The sequence below is a fragment of the Lithobates pipiens genome, unplaced genomic scaffold (genome assembly GCF_037356315.1).
Source record: "Lithobates pipiens isolate NorthernLeopardFrog02 unplaced genomic scaffold, aLitPip1_a1.2 Scaffold_13, whole genome shotgun sequence".
Taxonomy (NCBI): Eukaryota; Metazoa; Chordata; class Amphibia; order Anura; family Ranidae; genus Lithobates; species Lithobates pipiens.
The window spans coordinates 362,536,086-362,553,423 of record NW_027507718.1 but is presented as its reverse complement, the minus strand read 5'-3'; the positions used below and the strand labels follow the sequence as shown (position 1 = coordinate 362,553,423).

Here is a 17,338-nt window from a genome sequence, read left to right as displayed (position 1 = left end):
CTGGGCATTGCAGAGTATTGGCTGGGCATTGCAGAGTATTGGCTGGGCATTGCAGAGTATTGACAGGGTATTGCAGGGTATTTTCAGGGCATTGCTGGATATTGCAGAGTATTGGCAGGGCACTGCTGGGTATTGCAGAGTATTGGCAGGGAATTGAGGGGTTAATTGTCGGTGAGCAGCAATGTGGGCACTGCAGATCCAGCCCACAGCACTGCTGACACCGATCTCTCCCCTCCACTGTATAAATTGGTACAGAGAGGGGAGGGAGGAACCATTTGACGGAGCGATCACTTGGTAAACGGCCACGATGAGCCGTGATCCGTGATGCGCAGCGTCCTGTGGACCCAGGGGTCACGGGTGCTCTCAAATGCGGGCCCCAGGGGGAGCGCGAGAGTGGAATTCTGGGAGGACATCATATGACGTCCTCCCAGAGATAAGCAACCGCCCTGTAGCCGTCATTCAGCTATGGGTCGGTTGTTAAGTGGTTAATTTTCCAAACACACACAAAAACAGTATATAAACTATATGCAATTGTGCAAAAAAAAAACCATAAGTAAAAACATTCCACTGTTGGGCATAGGACAGGGCATAGCCACACCAGTGCCCATCAGGGTAGCCACACCAGTGCCTATCAGGGTAGCCACACCAGTGCCCATCATTGCAGCCACACCAGTGCCCATTAATGCAACCTGATTAATGCCCATTAATGCAGCCTGATTAATGCCCACTATTGCAGCCTCACCAGTGCCCATTATTGCAGCCTCACCAGTGCCCATTATTGCAGCCTCACCAGTGCCCATTATTGCAGCCACCCCAGTACCCATTAATGCAGCCACCCCAGTACCCATTAATGCAGCCACCCCAGTACCCATTAATGCAGCCACCCCAGTACCCATTAATGCAGCCACACCAGTGCCCATTAATGCAGCATGATCAGTGCCCATTAATGCAGCATGATCAGTGCCCATCAGTGCAGCCTCAGAAGTGCCCATCAATGCTAGTCCCCCCCCCCAGTACCTGGTCTGCACAACTTATTTTACCTAGGTTCCGGGTGCAGTGCTTGTCCTGCAGGTAGTTCCTCTGGAGCTTGGAGCTGGGACCAGCTGTGCACTGCTGGTACATCTGGTCCTCTCCCTTCCTCCTGGCCACCACAGAGCTGGGTAACTAGGGCTGGAGGAAATTGGGTTTGGGGGGGTTGAGGTGAACTGACGGGGACCAAATCCTGTCCACCAATCAGCTAATCTTGATTCCCGCTGTGTAGCTGTTTAGAAAAAAAACTTCTCCGGGTCTCCCCTGTGTTCAGTGGGGGCCAGGGGACAGAAAGCGGACTATTTCATCACTTTCGGCTTTAGGCAGATTAATCCGCAGCAGCGCTCCCGGACACCTCCAGTGTACTGATATAGCACAGGTCAGCCTTCAACTGTGTAGTGCACTGCTGTGGAGTAAGTGAGGAATAGTCCCCTTTCTGTCCCCACTGAATACAGGGGACCCAGAGAAGTTTTTTTTTCTAAACAGCTGCACAGTGACAGATGGTAGGCCCGATGGCCAGTACATGTCTGCAGATGTATTATTATTGTTATTCATTAAGATCCCCTTTTAAACCCATATATCTCATAGGCAATTTTGATTGCCAATCATTTTCAACTTGGTATTGGATGGGGGAGGATAGCGGCTATCTTTAGACTCTGGAGCAATACAAAAAAGTGTAGGTATGAGGTACTTATTGAGTATTTTATCTCTTGAAAATGATTTGTTTTCATTTTGTATACTGTATATTATGCAGTACAATTAGTGACTATTCACCAGTACAATAATGTAGTCTTTTATGGTATATCTATTTAAATCCTTGCGATGTATTCTAATTTGTGTAGATTTCATAATAGTTCTAGTCCTTTCAATATTTAAAAAGTCTTTACTGCAATTTGAGAACTATTTTGAGTCCTCTCTGATGACTTTAGTTTAAAGCATGCATTTTTAAACCACAAGGTGATATACTACCATAAAAATTGAGCCAATGATGGTTTCGTTTTTATCCAATTTGGGGAGTAGGATAATAACAGTGATAATTGTGTAAATTTACGAACTAACATATGGTGATGTACAAGGTGACTCAATTAAAATGAAATATAGCATATAAAATATAGAACAAGCACATGTGCATATATAAGTGAAAAAATGTCCAGATTAGGCTTTCTAAAAGGGTGGTGTTTTGGAAGACTGAATCTGGACTTTTTTTTACTCAGAGTGTTGATATTCCTGAAGAAGCAGGCTTTGACCTGTGAAATGAGTTAAATAAGCAAGATAACCCTGTCTGGCAAAACCTAATTAGGGGCCGTTGACTACGTACAGCTTTATATATGTATGGTTTAGCAAAATATGCAACCATTTGATGGGATTTTAATCTTTATATGATGGCATAAAATGTTTGTTATACTTTTGTAACCATTGGTGCGGTACCTTTAAAGTGCTGTTTAGATACTTTGTAGGAGCTTTTATGACTAAATATTTTTTGGAGGATGTAGTACATGTAGTAAATCCATAAACCTAAGGAGGCGGCCATTGTGCCCATACTCCTTATTCATTTTGTTTGTAACATAGTCATACTGTAGTATCCAACAATTATGCTGTAATTGCTGTGCCATAAGCAAGAGTCTAACATACCTCAGCACAATTATTGTGTAGTAGTGTAGGAGGAGGAGGTGCCTAGCGTACACCGTGCAGTGGTCAGGAGTATGAATTAGACATCATAGGGTAAGTATAAGAAAGTATTCCTGCGCCTAATCAAGGTAAAGGAAAAAAGGAAAAAAGCCGTATTGCTGCACACACTGAAGTGGGGTACCTGAACCCCTGTGGAGAAAACTAGTAAACGGGAGTAGTGGTGCGCTGTACTATGACAGGAGGTCCAGCCTTAAAGGCTGGTGGGCTGTGTAGGCACTTGAATAATATAAAGTTATTAAGAAGCTAGTTTGTCGTCAAATACGTCAAAACGTATATATGGGTCAGTGTGCGCTTTTATGGGGGGATAGTAGAGAACCCTCAAGAGCACTGTAACATTCCTTATAACATCAAAGGTATATTCAAATGTAAGTGAAAAAATGCAGAACAAAACACAATCAAAGTATTTAAAACCAATGATTCCCAATGCGATTTGTTATAGCTGCCAAAAGGCTACCATACTTTGATTGTGTTTTGTTCTGCATTTTTTAACTTTATATTATTCAAGTGCCTACACAGCCCACCAGCCTTTAAGGCTGGACCTCCTGTCATAGTACAGCGCACCACTACTCCCGTTTACTAGTAGACATCATAGGGCATATAGTGCATGGCTTAGGAAGGTACATTGTGCAGAGGTTAAAGGCACATAACACAAATAGAGCACACTACAATGCAATGCACAAGTTAAAAGACAAAGTACAGCAAAAAGTTACCTCCCGTTCCATGCCAAAATCTCATCCCACTAGTACAAATTCAGAACTAGGGATGAGCTTCGTGTTCGACTCGAACATCGGCTGTTCGCCCGTTCGGCGAATTCCGAACGTTATGGGCCGTTTGCGCCAAATTCGTGTGGCGCTCACGGCCCACAATGCACTGCGTCATCACAGTGCATTGCTGGCTCATGATTGGCCAAGCATGCACTGTGACCCTGCATGCTTGGCAAATCACAGCGCCAGCAGCGAGGAGAGCCATGATTGGCCACAGGCAGGATGCCTGTGGCCAATCATAGCTCAGGCTGTGTAGTACACGCCCCACACTATATAAGGCCGCCAGCGCGGCGGCCTTGTGTAGTGTGTTGGCGTCTGAAGCAGTTAGTGGGTGTTCTGTGTACCTTCAACACAGTACACACCGATCGTTATCGGCCGATTTTCGATCTTGCTCTTCTGTAGTGGTTGTTGTCTGCTTGCCCTGACCGCAGTATACACCGCTATATTCACCTCACCTATATAGCTAGTTATCTATCTTTTATAATAGAGCTTGCAGTCAGTAGTGTTAGGAGCTTGTGCGTGCTGTCTGCGTGCTCTGTACCCAGTACACACCGCTATATCCACCTACATAGCTCTTCTCTATTTGAGCCCACTTGCCATCTGCAGGAGTTATTGGAAGTTGTGTGTGCCTCCAGCACAGCACAGTATACATCTGTATATACCCCTTTATCTCTGGTGTTCTATAATAAAGGCATCTGCAGGAGTTAGTGGGTGTTTTGTGCCTCCAGCACAATATACACCTGTATCTGCCCTTTATTGCTGTTCTCTAATAGAGCCATCTGCAGGGCTTAGTGGGTGTTGTGTGACTCTATTACAGTATACCCCTTTTTCTCTGGTGTTCTATAATAAAGGCATCTGCAGGAGTTAGTGGGTGTTGTGTGCCTCCAGCACAATATACACTACCCAACTGCTGTTTTACCCAACTCCCTTCAGGCCATTACCATGTCTGGAAGGCCAGCAAGGAGAGGCAGACAGGCGCGAGCCGATAAAAGAGGGCAAGCAGGCTCTGTGTCTAGAGACAACAGTGCTGGTCATGGACGCGGTGCATTGTCATCAGCACGTGGCCATGGGACACGCTTGTCCTTCCTTTCAGCAGCTGGACATGTTGAACCGCAACATGCCAACGACTTAGTAGAGTGGATGACCAAGCCCTCTTCATCCTCCTCATCCTCTCTCACCCAGTCTCAGGGTACTAGCAAAGCAGCTGCCAACGCATCGTCTTCCCTCGTCTCAATGTCATCATCAGTGACTCCTTCCCTAGACCCACCACGTCCTCCTGAGGAGTCTCCTGAACTCTTTGAGCACAGTGTTGGGTTCATGCTCCAGGAGGATGCCCAGTGTTTTGTAGGCTCTGATGATGACACTCAGCTAGAGGAAGGCAGTAGCGTGAATGCAGAGAGAGGGGATGCTCAAGAAGGACAGCAATCTGGCAGTCATGTTCCACAAGCTGCAGCATATCGCCAGGTTTTCTACAGCGATGAAGAGGGAGGGGATGATGAGGGCACTGACTCCACGTGGGTGCCTGGTAGGAGAGAGGAGGAGGAGGAGGCACATGTCCAACGAGGCAGGATGCCCTCCGGGGGCCAGCTTAGGGGCAGCACACCGACTGAATCACACCGCAGAGCTCCGCTGCGCGTTATTCTAAAAGTTCTTTGGTGTGGGCCTTTTTTGAGATGAGTGCATCAGATCGCACCGCTGCTATTTGCATCATATGTCTCAAGCGTATCTTGCGTGGCCAAAACATCAGCCGCTTGGGCACCACATGCTTGACCAGACATATGTTGACCTGCCATGCAGCTCGTTGGCAAGCGTACCTCAAAGACCCACACCAAAGAACAAAGCGGACCTCTCCTTGCTCTGCATCAGCTGGCATCTCCAACCCCACTAGACCTTCAGTCCTCTCCGAAACCTGCTCTGAGAGGAATGAAGGTGTAGAATTAGGTGTGTCACAGCCAAGTGCTTCCGGGCACTCTGCTAGCAGTACACCCACGTCCGATTATAGCAGGCAAATGTCCCTGCCCCAGCTGCTGGACCGGCGAAAGAAGTTTACTCCCAGCCATCCACATGCCCAGCGGTTGAATGCTAGCTTGGCTAAATTGCTAGCACTTCAACTGCTGCCTTTTCAGTTGGTAGACTCGGCCCCCTTCCATGAGTTTGTACAATGTGCGGTTCCTCAGTGGCAGGTCCCCAAACGCCACTTTTTCTCACGGAAGGCGATTCCGGCTCTCTACCGGCATGTGGAAGGCAATGTCCTTGCCTCGCTGGACAGGGCGGTCAGCGGTAAGGTGCATATTACCGCTGACTCATGGTCCAGCAGGCATGGACAGGGACGTTACCTGTCTTTCATGGCCCATTGGGTCACTCTTCTGGCAGCTGGGAAGGATGCAGGACAAGGTGCAGTAGTGTTGGAGGTTGTTCCGCCACCACGCCTCCAAAATGCTACTATTGTTGTGACACACCTCTCTCCTCCACCCCCTCCTCTTCTTCTTCCTCCATGGCCTCTTCCAGTGCTCTGTCCTCAAAACCAGCGGTGCTCCGTAGGCGTTCCAGGGGCTACGCAAGTACGCAGGCAAAACTATGCCATGCCGTGCTTGCGCTGGTTTGTTTGGGGGACAGGAGCCACACTGGGGCGGATGTTTTGTCAGCTCTGCAGGGGCAGGCCGAGAGGTGGTTGACGCCACGCCAGCTTAAGCCAGGAATGGTGGTTTGTGACAATGGCACCAACCTCCTCTCCGCCCTCCGACAGGGACAACTGACCCATGTGCCCTGTGTAGCTCACGTCCTTAACCTGGTGGTGCAGCGGTTCTTGGGCAGGTACCCCGGCTTACAGGATGTCCTGAAGCAGGCCAGGAAAGTCTGTGTGCATTTCCGCCGATCATTTAATACCTGTGCTCGGCTGGCTGAGCTCCAAAAGGAGTTGAACCTGCCCAAGAACCGCCTTATATGTGACATGCCCACCAGGTGGAACTCAACGTTGGCCATGCTGCAGCGGCTGCACACGCAGCAGAGGGCCATCAATGAGTACCTGTGTGACTACGGCACCAGGACAGGGTCAGGGGAGCTCGGTTTTTTCTCACCACACCAGTGGGGCATGATCAGGGATGCATGCACTGTCCTGCCACCGTTTGAGGAGGCCACAAGGATGGTGAACAGTGACAGTGCATGCATCAGTGACACTGTACCTCTTGTCCACCTCTTGGAGCATACGCTGCGTGGAATAATGGGCAGGGCACTTGAGGTAGAACAAAGGCAGGAAGAGGAGGACTTCCTTGCCTCTCAAGGCCCCCTTTATCCAGACAGTGTTCCTGCTGTGCCACCCATCACACAGGAAGAGGAGGAGGAGGATGATTGTGTCAGCATGGAGGTGGAGGCTGGCACTCAGCATCAGCAGCAGCAGTCTTGTAGGGATGATTTACAGTCCCAAGAAACCCGTGGACTTGTACGTGGCTGGGAGGAGGTAGCTGCGGATCATGTTGTCCTTAGTGACTCAGAGGACTCCGGACCGAATGCCTCAGCTAACCTACGCTGCATGGCCTCCCTGATCCTGCAAAGCCTGCGGAAGGATCCTCGTATTCTTCGGATCAAGGAGAGGGACCATTACTGACTGGCCACTCTCCTTGATCCATGGTACAAGGGTAAGGTTGCCGACCTTATCTTGCCATCGCAGAGGGAGCAGAGGATGAGACATCTCCGGGAGGCCTTGCAGAAAGGTCTGTGCAACGCGTTCCCAGAGACTGGGAGGTTACAAACTCCTGGTCCTGGACAACGTGTTGCTGAGGCATCGGTCAGAAGGAGCGCTGGAGAAGGTGGCCATCTGACTGATGCTTTCAGACAATTTTTTAGTCCGCAGCCCCAAGGTATGATCGGTTCCAGCAACCATCGCCAGCGTCTGATTTACATGGTGCAGGAATACCTAGGGGCAAGGTCAGACTTTGACACCTTTCCCACCGAAAATCCTCTGGCTTACTGGGTCTTGAGGATGGATCACTGGCCAGAGCTTGCACAGTATGCAATTGAGCTACTGGCCTGTCCTGCATCCAGCGTTCTTTCGGAACGCACCTTCAGTGCTGCTGGTGGCTTTGTTACCGATCACAGGGTGCGCCTGTCCACCGAATCAGTTGATCGACTGACCTTCATCAAGATGAATTAGTCTTGGATCACCCACAGCTACCAAGCACCTGAAGCTGATGTAACCGAATAATTTTTTTTGAAATATCACATCCCTTCAAGACTGCCTATGCTGATGCTGAGTGACTGTCCTGTTATGTTGATTGTCTATCCTCTTCCTCCTCCGCTGATATGTTGGAAGAACATTTCTGGTTCTGGGTGATGCCATCAGCCCAATTTTTCTGCCCCTGTTTAACAGGGGCGTTTAATTACAATTTTTGATGCAATGCTTTGCAGCAGGGCTAATTCCTGCAATAAAACTAGAGTATATGGGAGAGGTTGCAGTGTGGTGGCACCAGCACCAGTGCCTAAGGGCCAATTTTTCTGCCCCTGTTTAACAGGGACATGTAATTACAATTCTTGATATAATATTTCACAGGAGGGCCTGTTCCTGTGCCCACCCAGAGTAACTGTGAGGACTTATAGTGTTGTGGCACCAGCACCACAACCACCAAAGGTCAATTTTTCTACCACTGTTCAACAATGGCATGTAATTACAATTCTTGATATAATTGTTCACAGCAGGGCGCTCCAGCGCCCACCAAGAGTCACTTTGAGGGCTTACAATGTTGTGGCAAAACCAACACCTTGTTCCGCCATTTCTGCAGAGCATATAGGGCAGGCCCCTACTTTCAAACATCCAACTTACAAACATCTCCTACTTGCAAACGGAAGGAGACAACAGCAAGTGAGATGAAAAAAGATGGACGACAAAACAAATTATACAGGGGTGATAACTCTTCCCTATGTTTTCCAAAAAGCTTAAAAATAGTTTTTTTGACTGGATCTACACTTTAAAAATGTACCAGTTGAAAATTACAAACAGATTCAACTTAACACAACAAACCTACACAGTCCCTGTCTTGTTTGCACCGCCTGTATACTGCTGTTCTGGGTATATAGGGCCTGGGGGCCACACGCATTTCCTTTTTTTAATATGGGTACTGGGTTCCCCTTAATATGCATACAAGACTCAAAGGGGCTGGTAATGGGCAGGGAGGGCTACCCATGCCATTGTTCTCAATGATTTTCAACCATATTGCAGCAGCAAGCAGTTTTAAATGATGTTATTTCCGTTTGATGTAATTTTGTGCAGGGACTGTTCTAAACACGGGAAACACGTGGCACTTCACAGGCATACTACAGACACCCCCAGGCACCATATTTAAAGGAATATTTCACTTTTTTTTTCACTTTAATCGCCATTAAAATCAGTGCTCCCGCCAAAACGGCCATTTTTAAAAACATTTTAGGCATTGACCCATGTCCCCTGGGGCAGGAGCCAGGTCCCCAAACCCTTTTTAGGACAGTATCTTGCATATTAGCCGTTAAAATTAGCACTTTTAATTTCGAACGTTCGAGTCCCATAGACTTCAATGGGGTTCTAAAGTTCGTACGAATTTGGGGTCCGTTCGAAAGTTCTGGTGCGAACCGAACCGGGGGGGGTGTTCGGCTCATCCCTATTCAGAACCTGTACAGTAGAACTCCCCCACTAGTAAAGATCTGCCCCAATAATGGACCCCCTGCTTGAAACTCACTTGCCAGAAAAAAATCAGGCAGTTCAGAGTGAGGACCAGTCCTATCTCATCTTGGTCATGTGATCTAAGTCAAGAAAGCTAAGGTAAGCCTTTCTTGCTCTGAACGTGTACTGTGTATATTTGAGGTCTGACAGGTGCAAAGCAAGCACTTTAGGTGCCTGGGGACTTTCAGTGCTAGCTGCTGTAGCATGGACACCTTGTGGGGAAGAATCTGGACCCCCTTATCCCCCATAATCTATGTATGCCTCTACTTACTGCTAATCATTTTAATTAGGCATTATTATCAAGTTGATACATTGTCCACATTTTGTACTCGCATGTCCTTCTAGTGTATGGCAATATTTATGGCATTGATGTATACAATTGAAACAAATCAAACAATGTACTTTGCTTTCTACAGGTTTTTCTAGAAAAACTCCCTAAAGACTTTGCTGCTGCTGTTAATGAATATAACAAGAAGGTTGCCACAGTCTTTGGCCACTGTATTCTTACAGCTTCCAAGCTGGCAGATATGGAGAAAGAATATCGGCTACCTCTCACACAAATCAGTATGTGTATTAATAGACCTAACTATGTTAGCAATGCATCATGGCATATAATACTTTTATGTAAACAATGCGTCCATGTGCTGGATCTCCCACAGCCAGCCAGTTCACATCAATTCTGTGAATATTTATTTATTATTTATTTATTTAATGATATCAAAATCAGCCAGCGCTGATTAACCTGTGTGTATAAAAAAAACATGGACATTGGAGGGTTAAGTTGTGTTCCCATATTTTAAGGTTTTTTTTATGTACATCTGTCATTCAGCGCCAGCTGTTTTAGGTATTATTTTGTATGTTATTAAATGAAATAGTATATAATATTAGTGGCCATACTTACTAATTTCCACAGCACAAGTTCTTATGGTTGTAATGCACATCAAACTGACTGCAGAATTATCAGACAGCATGGTATCTGTAAAATGGAAGTTTGTCATCTGTCATTTATGGCTTGTGTAGACTAGTTAAACCCAGTTTCCTTCAGTTGCTTTGAATCACACACAAGATATTTTGCACTGCCTTCAGCTGTTCATTGAGCTTTTTCAAGCTGCATCTGAGTTGCATCAATTTGCTTTGTGCTGCTCTTGCATTCTTATTGACTTACATGGGAGGAAAAAGCAGTTCAAAAGGTAAACAAAAGTCTATGTACATAACCCCTTAGGCTTCATGTGCACGGGATGTTTCTCAACCTCTCCTGAATGCTGGAACATCACAGCTAGTAATCCACATTTAAAAACGTGTTTAGCAGCATTTACAATCCACGTTTAGCAGCATTTGCATTCAGAAGCGTTTACTAAAGATAACCTCAGGAGACCCTCCCAAATGATTACAAAGCACTAAAAACAAGTATTAACTATTTTAGCCATTCTGTGAGAGAACAGTGAGAGTAGCAGCTGAGAAAGCAATGTGCTTGTAGCTAGCTGTTATTTTTTGGTTGGTTTGTTAATATGGATCCCATGATGAGCATGTGTGAGGAAATGCTCCTGATGTTGCTTTTGCTGAGGCTCCAAAGACATAGAAAATTGCGTGAGAGGAGCAGAGTTCATCGCTACTGGACACATCCATTGATGGCTCAACGCATGTCCACAGTATACTTTCTAATATGTATGTTCTGCTGCGTAATTACCCAGAGAATTTTTTAAAATTTTACACACATGTCAATTGTCACCTTTGACGTTCTCTTGGAAAAGGTTAAACCCTGTCTAGTTCACATGGACACCAACATGAGGATAAGTGTGCCAGCAAAGGAACGTTTGTTGGGTTCCAAAAAAGCCTCTAAACTCAGCTTCCTAGAAACGACTATAAACAAACCTATAAATGAACCTGTGTAAATGTACTGATAAGATAACATAGAGTAGAGTTCAGGAGCGGTTAAAAAAAAAGCCCAACTGCTCCTAAACGTCCGTTTACCAGCAGCAATGTACATGAGACCTTACATACAGTGGGGTATTTAGGTTTTGTGCTGCCCTAGGCCTGACTAAACTTGTGCACCCCCAATTTTAAATATGACCAGCTATCAAGGCCACAACCCTTCCTGTTTAAGACCCGCCCTGTCATCTGTAAACCACACTCCTTCCTTTGTAGGCTCCACCTTTTCCTCTTAGAGCTCCACTTCTTCTTAAAAGTTATATAAGACCCCTAACCCATCCTCTGCAATTGAAAGCATTTAAAACATCAAGATTGGAATTTTTGAATATTTTAGATTTTTGAAACCTGGCGCTGTTGGTTCCCGAGTAAATCAGAAGTGATGTCATGATGTTTCCGGCTTACCACAGCCGAGACCCGATCAATGCCGATTCTGGCTCTGTTTGAGTCTCCGGAAAGCTGGCAGAGACTAGGAGTCTGGGAGCGCCCGCGCTAGCGGCAGAAGGTGGGGGGGTCCCTTCCCGCTGCTTGTAATAACAGCCGAGTGGCTGCTGACAGCTCTTGTATAGCTGAGGACGAGGCCAACCGGTGGCGTAAGCGGGTGACCCTGCCCCCTTCTGACATCATGTGACATAGCATAACATCGGAGGGGGTGGGGTCACCTGTTTATGTCACCGGGTGGCCCCGCCCTCAGCTATATCACAGCTGTCATCGCAAAAAGCCTGCAAAAAGCCTGCAAAAAGCCAATGCAGGCAGTGTTTTTCCTTTTTTTTTTCTCGGGTGGTCGGATGCTGTGATCAAAGATGGATGGACATCACGGGACATTTTATTTAACTTTTTAATAAAGGACTCATCCCAAATTGTCTCCTGTCATTATTACTTTTTTTTGGTGAATGAGCAGGGTTTCAATGTTCAATGTTTCAATGTACCCGATACCCATTCACATAGGGGGAGCTGGGATCTGGGGGTCCCCTTGTTAAAGGGGGCTTCCAGATTCCAATAAGCCCCCCACCCGCAAACCCCCACAACCACTGGGCAAGGGTTGTGGGGAAGAGGCTCTTGTCCCCATCAACATGGGGACAAGGTGTTTTGGGGGGGACCCCAAAATACCCTACCCATGTTGAGGGCATTTGGCCTGGTACAGTTCAGGAGGGGGGTGTGCTCTTTCGTCCCCCACCTTTTCCTGCGGCCTGCCAGGTTGCATGCTCGAATAAGGATGAGGTATGGATTTTAAGAGGGATATTGATACCATACCCAAAGGGCCTGGTAATGGACTGGAGGGGGGGAACCTATGCCATTTTTTTCAATGCTTTTTATGTATACTACCGGGACCCAACAATAAATTACAGCTGAGAGCAGTTTTAAATAAAAAATTTTCCTTTAGAAATGTAAATTTGCTGTGGTACTGTTCTAAACACGGGAAAGATGTGCTACTTTACAGGCAGACTAGGGATACCCCCAGGCACGATATTTAATGGAATATTTCATTTTTATTGTTTCACTTTCAACATTATTAAAATCGCTGCTTCTGAAAAAACTGAAATTTTTAAAACTTTTTTTTGCATTGATACATGTCCTCTGGGACAGGACCCGGGTCCCCAAACACTTTTTATGGTAATAACATGCATATAAGCCTTTAAAATTAGCACTTTTGATTTTTCATGTTTGTGTCCCATAGACTTTAACAGTGTTCGCACAAATTTTTTGCCTGTTCGCACGTTCTGGTGCGAACAGAACGGGGGTTGTTCAGCTCATCCCTGATATATATATATATATAAATATATATATATATATATATATATTTACCGGCATATAAGACAACCTTTTAAACTAAAAAAAAAAATGTCCAAAAAGCAGGGGTTGTCTTATACACTGGGTATAAAATGCCGCCCACTGGATGTGCAGTAATACTGTATGCACCGCTGAGCCAATCCCAGAAAGTGATGTATTCTATTACTGAATACAGTAGCCTGCTTAGATTGGCTTTGAGAGTCAGAGAGGTGCAGGTTGATGATGTTACAGCATAGGCAGGAATGGAGTCGCACTCAACTAATATGCATAACATAGATATCTACTGATAAAGAGTCCTCCTAATGTGTACAGCATCAAATATCTGATAGTAAACAGACATCCTTTTTACAGAAGAGAAATATAAAAGCATGTACAGCGTAAAACATCTGGTGCTAAATAGTTCTCCTTATTGGGTGAAGAGTGATGTAAAGAACAGGGTGATGGGTAAGCAAGAGTGTCAAGATCTTGAGCTTTTAGTCCATGTGTAGACTCTCAGACACAATGTAGTCCCCTTCAATCCCCTGTGCAATGGACACCATATGAGACCACCACCAAAAGTAAGGAATGCCTCCTTACCAGATACACTGGACCTTTAGAAAGGCCAGTAGCACTTGTGGCTGATTACCCCGCCTGGGCCTTTAGATTGTGGTCCAACCAAAGATCTGTGATCCTGCGGGAGTCTCTCTTCCGATGTCTACGGATATCCCACTCAAAGAAAATAAAAGAGCTCAACATCGTGTGAATCCAACAATTTATTGGTTTAAAAGTTAATTCCCATACATGGAAAAATAATAAAAACAACGGCCAGTAAAAATGATTGCCTGCACTTTTGGGGCTCGTAAGTCCAGATGATGTCAGCACGTCATCCGCCCTACTAGTTTCACCAAAGATTGACGTTGTGCTGAGGGTCGTCTTATACAGTGAGTATAGGCAAAAACTGTAAAAAAAACTGGAAAATTATGCTGGCAAATACAGTGTGTGTGTGTGTATGTATATATATATATATATATATATATATATATATATATATATATATATATATATATATATATGGGACTTTGTTTTAGTTAAACTAGGACCTGCTCGCCTATATGTGCTACCACAATATGTCACTGGATTAGTAAGATTGCTTCTAAATTGTAAGATATTTGGACTTGGACTGTTTGATGCCACTGATTATGTCACTTATTTGTGTAATGACTAGGAAGTCCCTAGTCGTTTCTGGACCTAACCCTAACCTTTTATCAAGTTGTTATGGGTAAAGTTCCACTTTAGGTTTAGAACATTAAAGTCTATTTTTAACAAGTGTGTAACTTTTTCTTTTTTTTTCTCCTCCCTGCAATGCATTAAGAAATAGATTAGGATCAAGTCCTAATCTCTTGCCCACTCTCAATAAGTTTGCGCCATTTTCTGGCCTCTCAATGCCTGGTCCTTAATATATCCCTCTCTAAGGTGGAAATAATTTCAGCAAAAAATGCGCTTCCATTCACTTGGGCGGAAAAATCAATACCTTACCTTGGTATCCATTTGACAGCCTCTTATTCTGACCTCTTCTCAACGAATTATTCCCCTATATTGAAACAGATAACAACCTTACTAGGACAGTGGTCTAACCTCCCATTGTCATGGTTAGGTAAAATCAATGCAATAAAAATTACAATTTTACCAAAACTGTTATACCTGTTTAGAGTCCTACCAATCCAAACTCCTTCCTACTATCTAAGAATAATCCAGAAAAGAACAGCAACATTTGTTTGGGGTTCCTCCAAACCACGTATTCCCCTAAATACTTTATATCTCCCTAAAATAAAAGGAGGCCTTAGCTTCCCCAATTTAGCAAATTATTATAAAGCAGAACATATTGCCAGTCTTGCCAAATACCACGCAGCACAGGAAATCCCCTTATGGGTGATCATAGAGGCATCAGAGTGTGACCCTCTCTCAATCTCAAACCTGTTATGGCTTCACCCCAAAGACAGACTGGGTTTGTGCAATCCTATCACCAAATATCATAGAGCCTTATGGGATAAACTTAAATGTAAACATAACCTACAATCTCCACATAATCCTTTACTATCATTCCTTAAAAATCCGGCTTTTTATCCAGCATGGGTCGCCCCTAAATCATTCAAAGCCTGGCTATCATTAGACATTTTTAGGTTACATACATTTTTCATTTTCACATAAATTTGTCACTTCCAACTCTTTTCTCCCTTTCCTACCTTATGATATAAATATAACTTACCACATTCTGAATTGTTTAGATATCTCCAAATAAAAAACTTCTACACACCCTTTACTAATACCAATACCTCTATGTCCCTATTTACCAATATTTAATCTATATGAATGAAAGATCCCCACTCCAGAGGAATGATCTCAACCCTATACACCCAAATTTCTATCAATCCTGAAATGGAAAAACCATCCTATGCACAGAAATGGGAGGAAGACCTAGGGCGAACTCTTGATATTGCCGACTGGTTGGAAATCTGGTCTATAACCAAATCATCTTCACCTAATGTCCTAGCAATAGAAGTTAACTATATAGTTTTAACTCGTTGGTACCTGGTATCCTCTAGAGTAGCCAAATTTGCACCTAACCATTCAGCTCAATGCTTCAGAGGTTGCACTGATCCGGGTACACATCTACACATATGGTGGTCCTGTCCAATAGCTCAAACCTTTTGGATAGAAATTTTTGAAATTGCATCCAGAATGTTTAAATAAAAAATACAACCAGATCCAACCACGACAATACTCAAACTGAAACCAAATTTTATAACACACAATCAATTCAAACTTATTGTTCAACTTCTCACAGCTGCAAAACAAACAATTGTAAGGGCATGGAGGTCCCCTGTTCTGGTGATGGCTGAGACAAAAAACAGATTGAACACTTTCATTCATGTCTCATGCTAAAATGATAGCGTTTGAAAGAGACCGACTCCCCATATTTGAAAAAATATTGTACCCCTGGATAAAATATCACTTCCCACCAACATTTAATGAATCCGTTCTTCTGCCATGGTAGCTGATTTACGTATTAGATACTTGTATACTTAGTTATTTGAGTATCTAATTGCTTAGGAGACAATATATTTTAATTCATGGATACTTGAATATCCATACAGCTAGAATGTAACATGAGCTGTTTTTTTGGTCGACCCTGTGGACTTCTTCACCTTTTTTCTCCTTTCTTTCTTCACTTTTCATACTTTTTCTTTCTTTTAAAACTCATTATTCTATCAAATGTAAATATTATTTCCCATTAAACTATAATATATATATATATATATATATATATATATATATATATATATATATATATATATATATATATATTATACTATACTATAACTATAATATATATAAAGGGTTGTACTCAATATTACAGTATACATTTTTTGGGGGGTATTTAAACCCATACTAAACCCCCAAACTTATTTGAATAATCAAATGTTTGTATAATTATTACATACATATGTTTATATTCACAGTTTATATATTAATCAGATTTCTTATGTTGTTAATATTCTATACTATATACTGTTATTATTCATGTCATTGAACATACAATTAATAAAAACTTTTGACAAGGAAAGAAATAGATTAGGAGTCCTAATGCTGATTGTTTACCATATGTTTTGGGGCTGGTAGCATTGGGGATTGGTGGGGGTTCAGTGCAACTACATTAAAAACCAGGAGTATAAATTTTTTAGGGCAAATATTTCCAAAATAACCTGTTCCCATTGAAGAAGAGATGACACATATTGGGGAATGTGCTGAAAAATGTTGACGAATGTACAGCAAATGTGCTTAATGGAGGATGAGTTCTGGGATAAAAAAAATCTAGTTGAATTTTGCCAGCCTAGCTATTTTCTCTCATGGATTAGGCATTTTATATATGTTTAAGCATACTTAAGATTGAAATAAGGAAGCACTCATCCAGTGTGTCCTATCAGGTTTTTCAGGTAAGGAGTGCATGGATTCAAGACTTGTGGATCATCTCATGTCACAGTCCGAAGGAAGAAGCAGCATATCCCCATTTGCATGTCTGTCTGGAAATACAGATCATGACTTGATGAAAATGGAAAACATAAGCAGTGTAAGTGTCAAAAGAAATGTTTGAAATGGTCACAATCACCAAAATATGTAATTTATCTCTTGTTTGCTGGAGGATACAACTTCTGATTAGATCTAATCAGAAGCTGTGCCCTACAATGAATGCATAGTTTCTTTTTTTTTTTTGCTATATGTAATCTTTGTTTTTCAAGCACTATAACATAGTTAAAGAGAAAATACAGCACAAGTACTACCCTTTCAGACACCTTGGGTGGCATTTATCACAACTCTAGCAGTCAGAATCTGGTGCAGCTATGCATGGCAACCAGTCAGCTTTTATCTTCAGCTTGTTTAGTTGAGATCTGAAAATGAAAGGTAGAAACTG

General features: G+C 43.6%; 1 protein-coding gene across 2 annotated transcripts in view; it reads left to right on the top strand.

Annotated features, from left to right (window-relative positions):
• Positions 1–17,338, top strand: part of LOC143975136 (putative ATP-dependent RNA helicase DDX60) — a 595,575-nt gene that overhangs the window by 508,971 nt on the left and 69,266 nt on the right. For both annotated transcript variants that reach the window (XM_077477174.1, XM_077477173.1), the window contains 2 exons: positions 9,588–9,735; positions 16,854–16,996. In XM_077477174.1, coding sequence (XP_077333300.1) covers positions 9,588–9,735; positions 16,854–16,996 — 291 coding nt within the window. The remainder of the gene's footprint in view (positions 1–9,587; positions 9,736–16,853; positions 16,997–17,338) is intronic.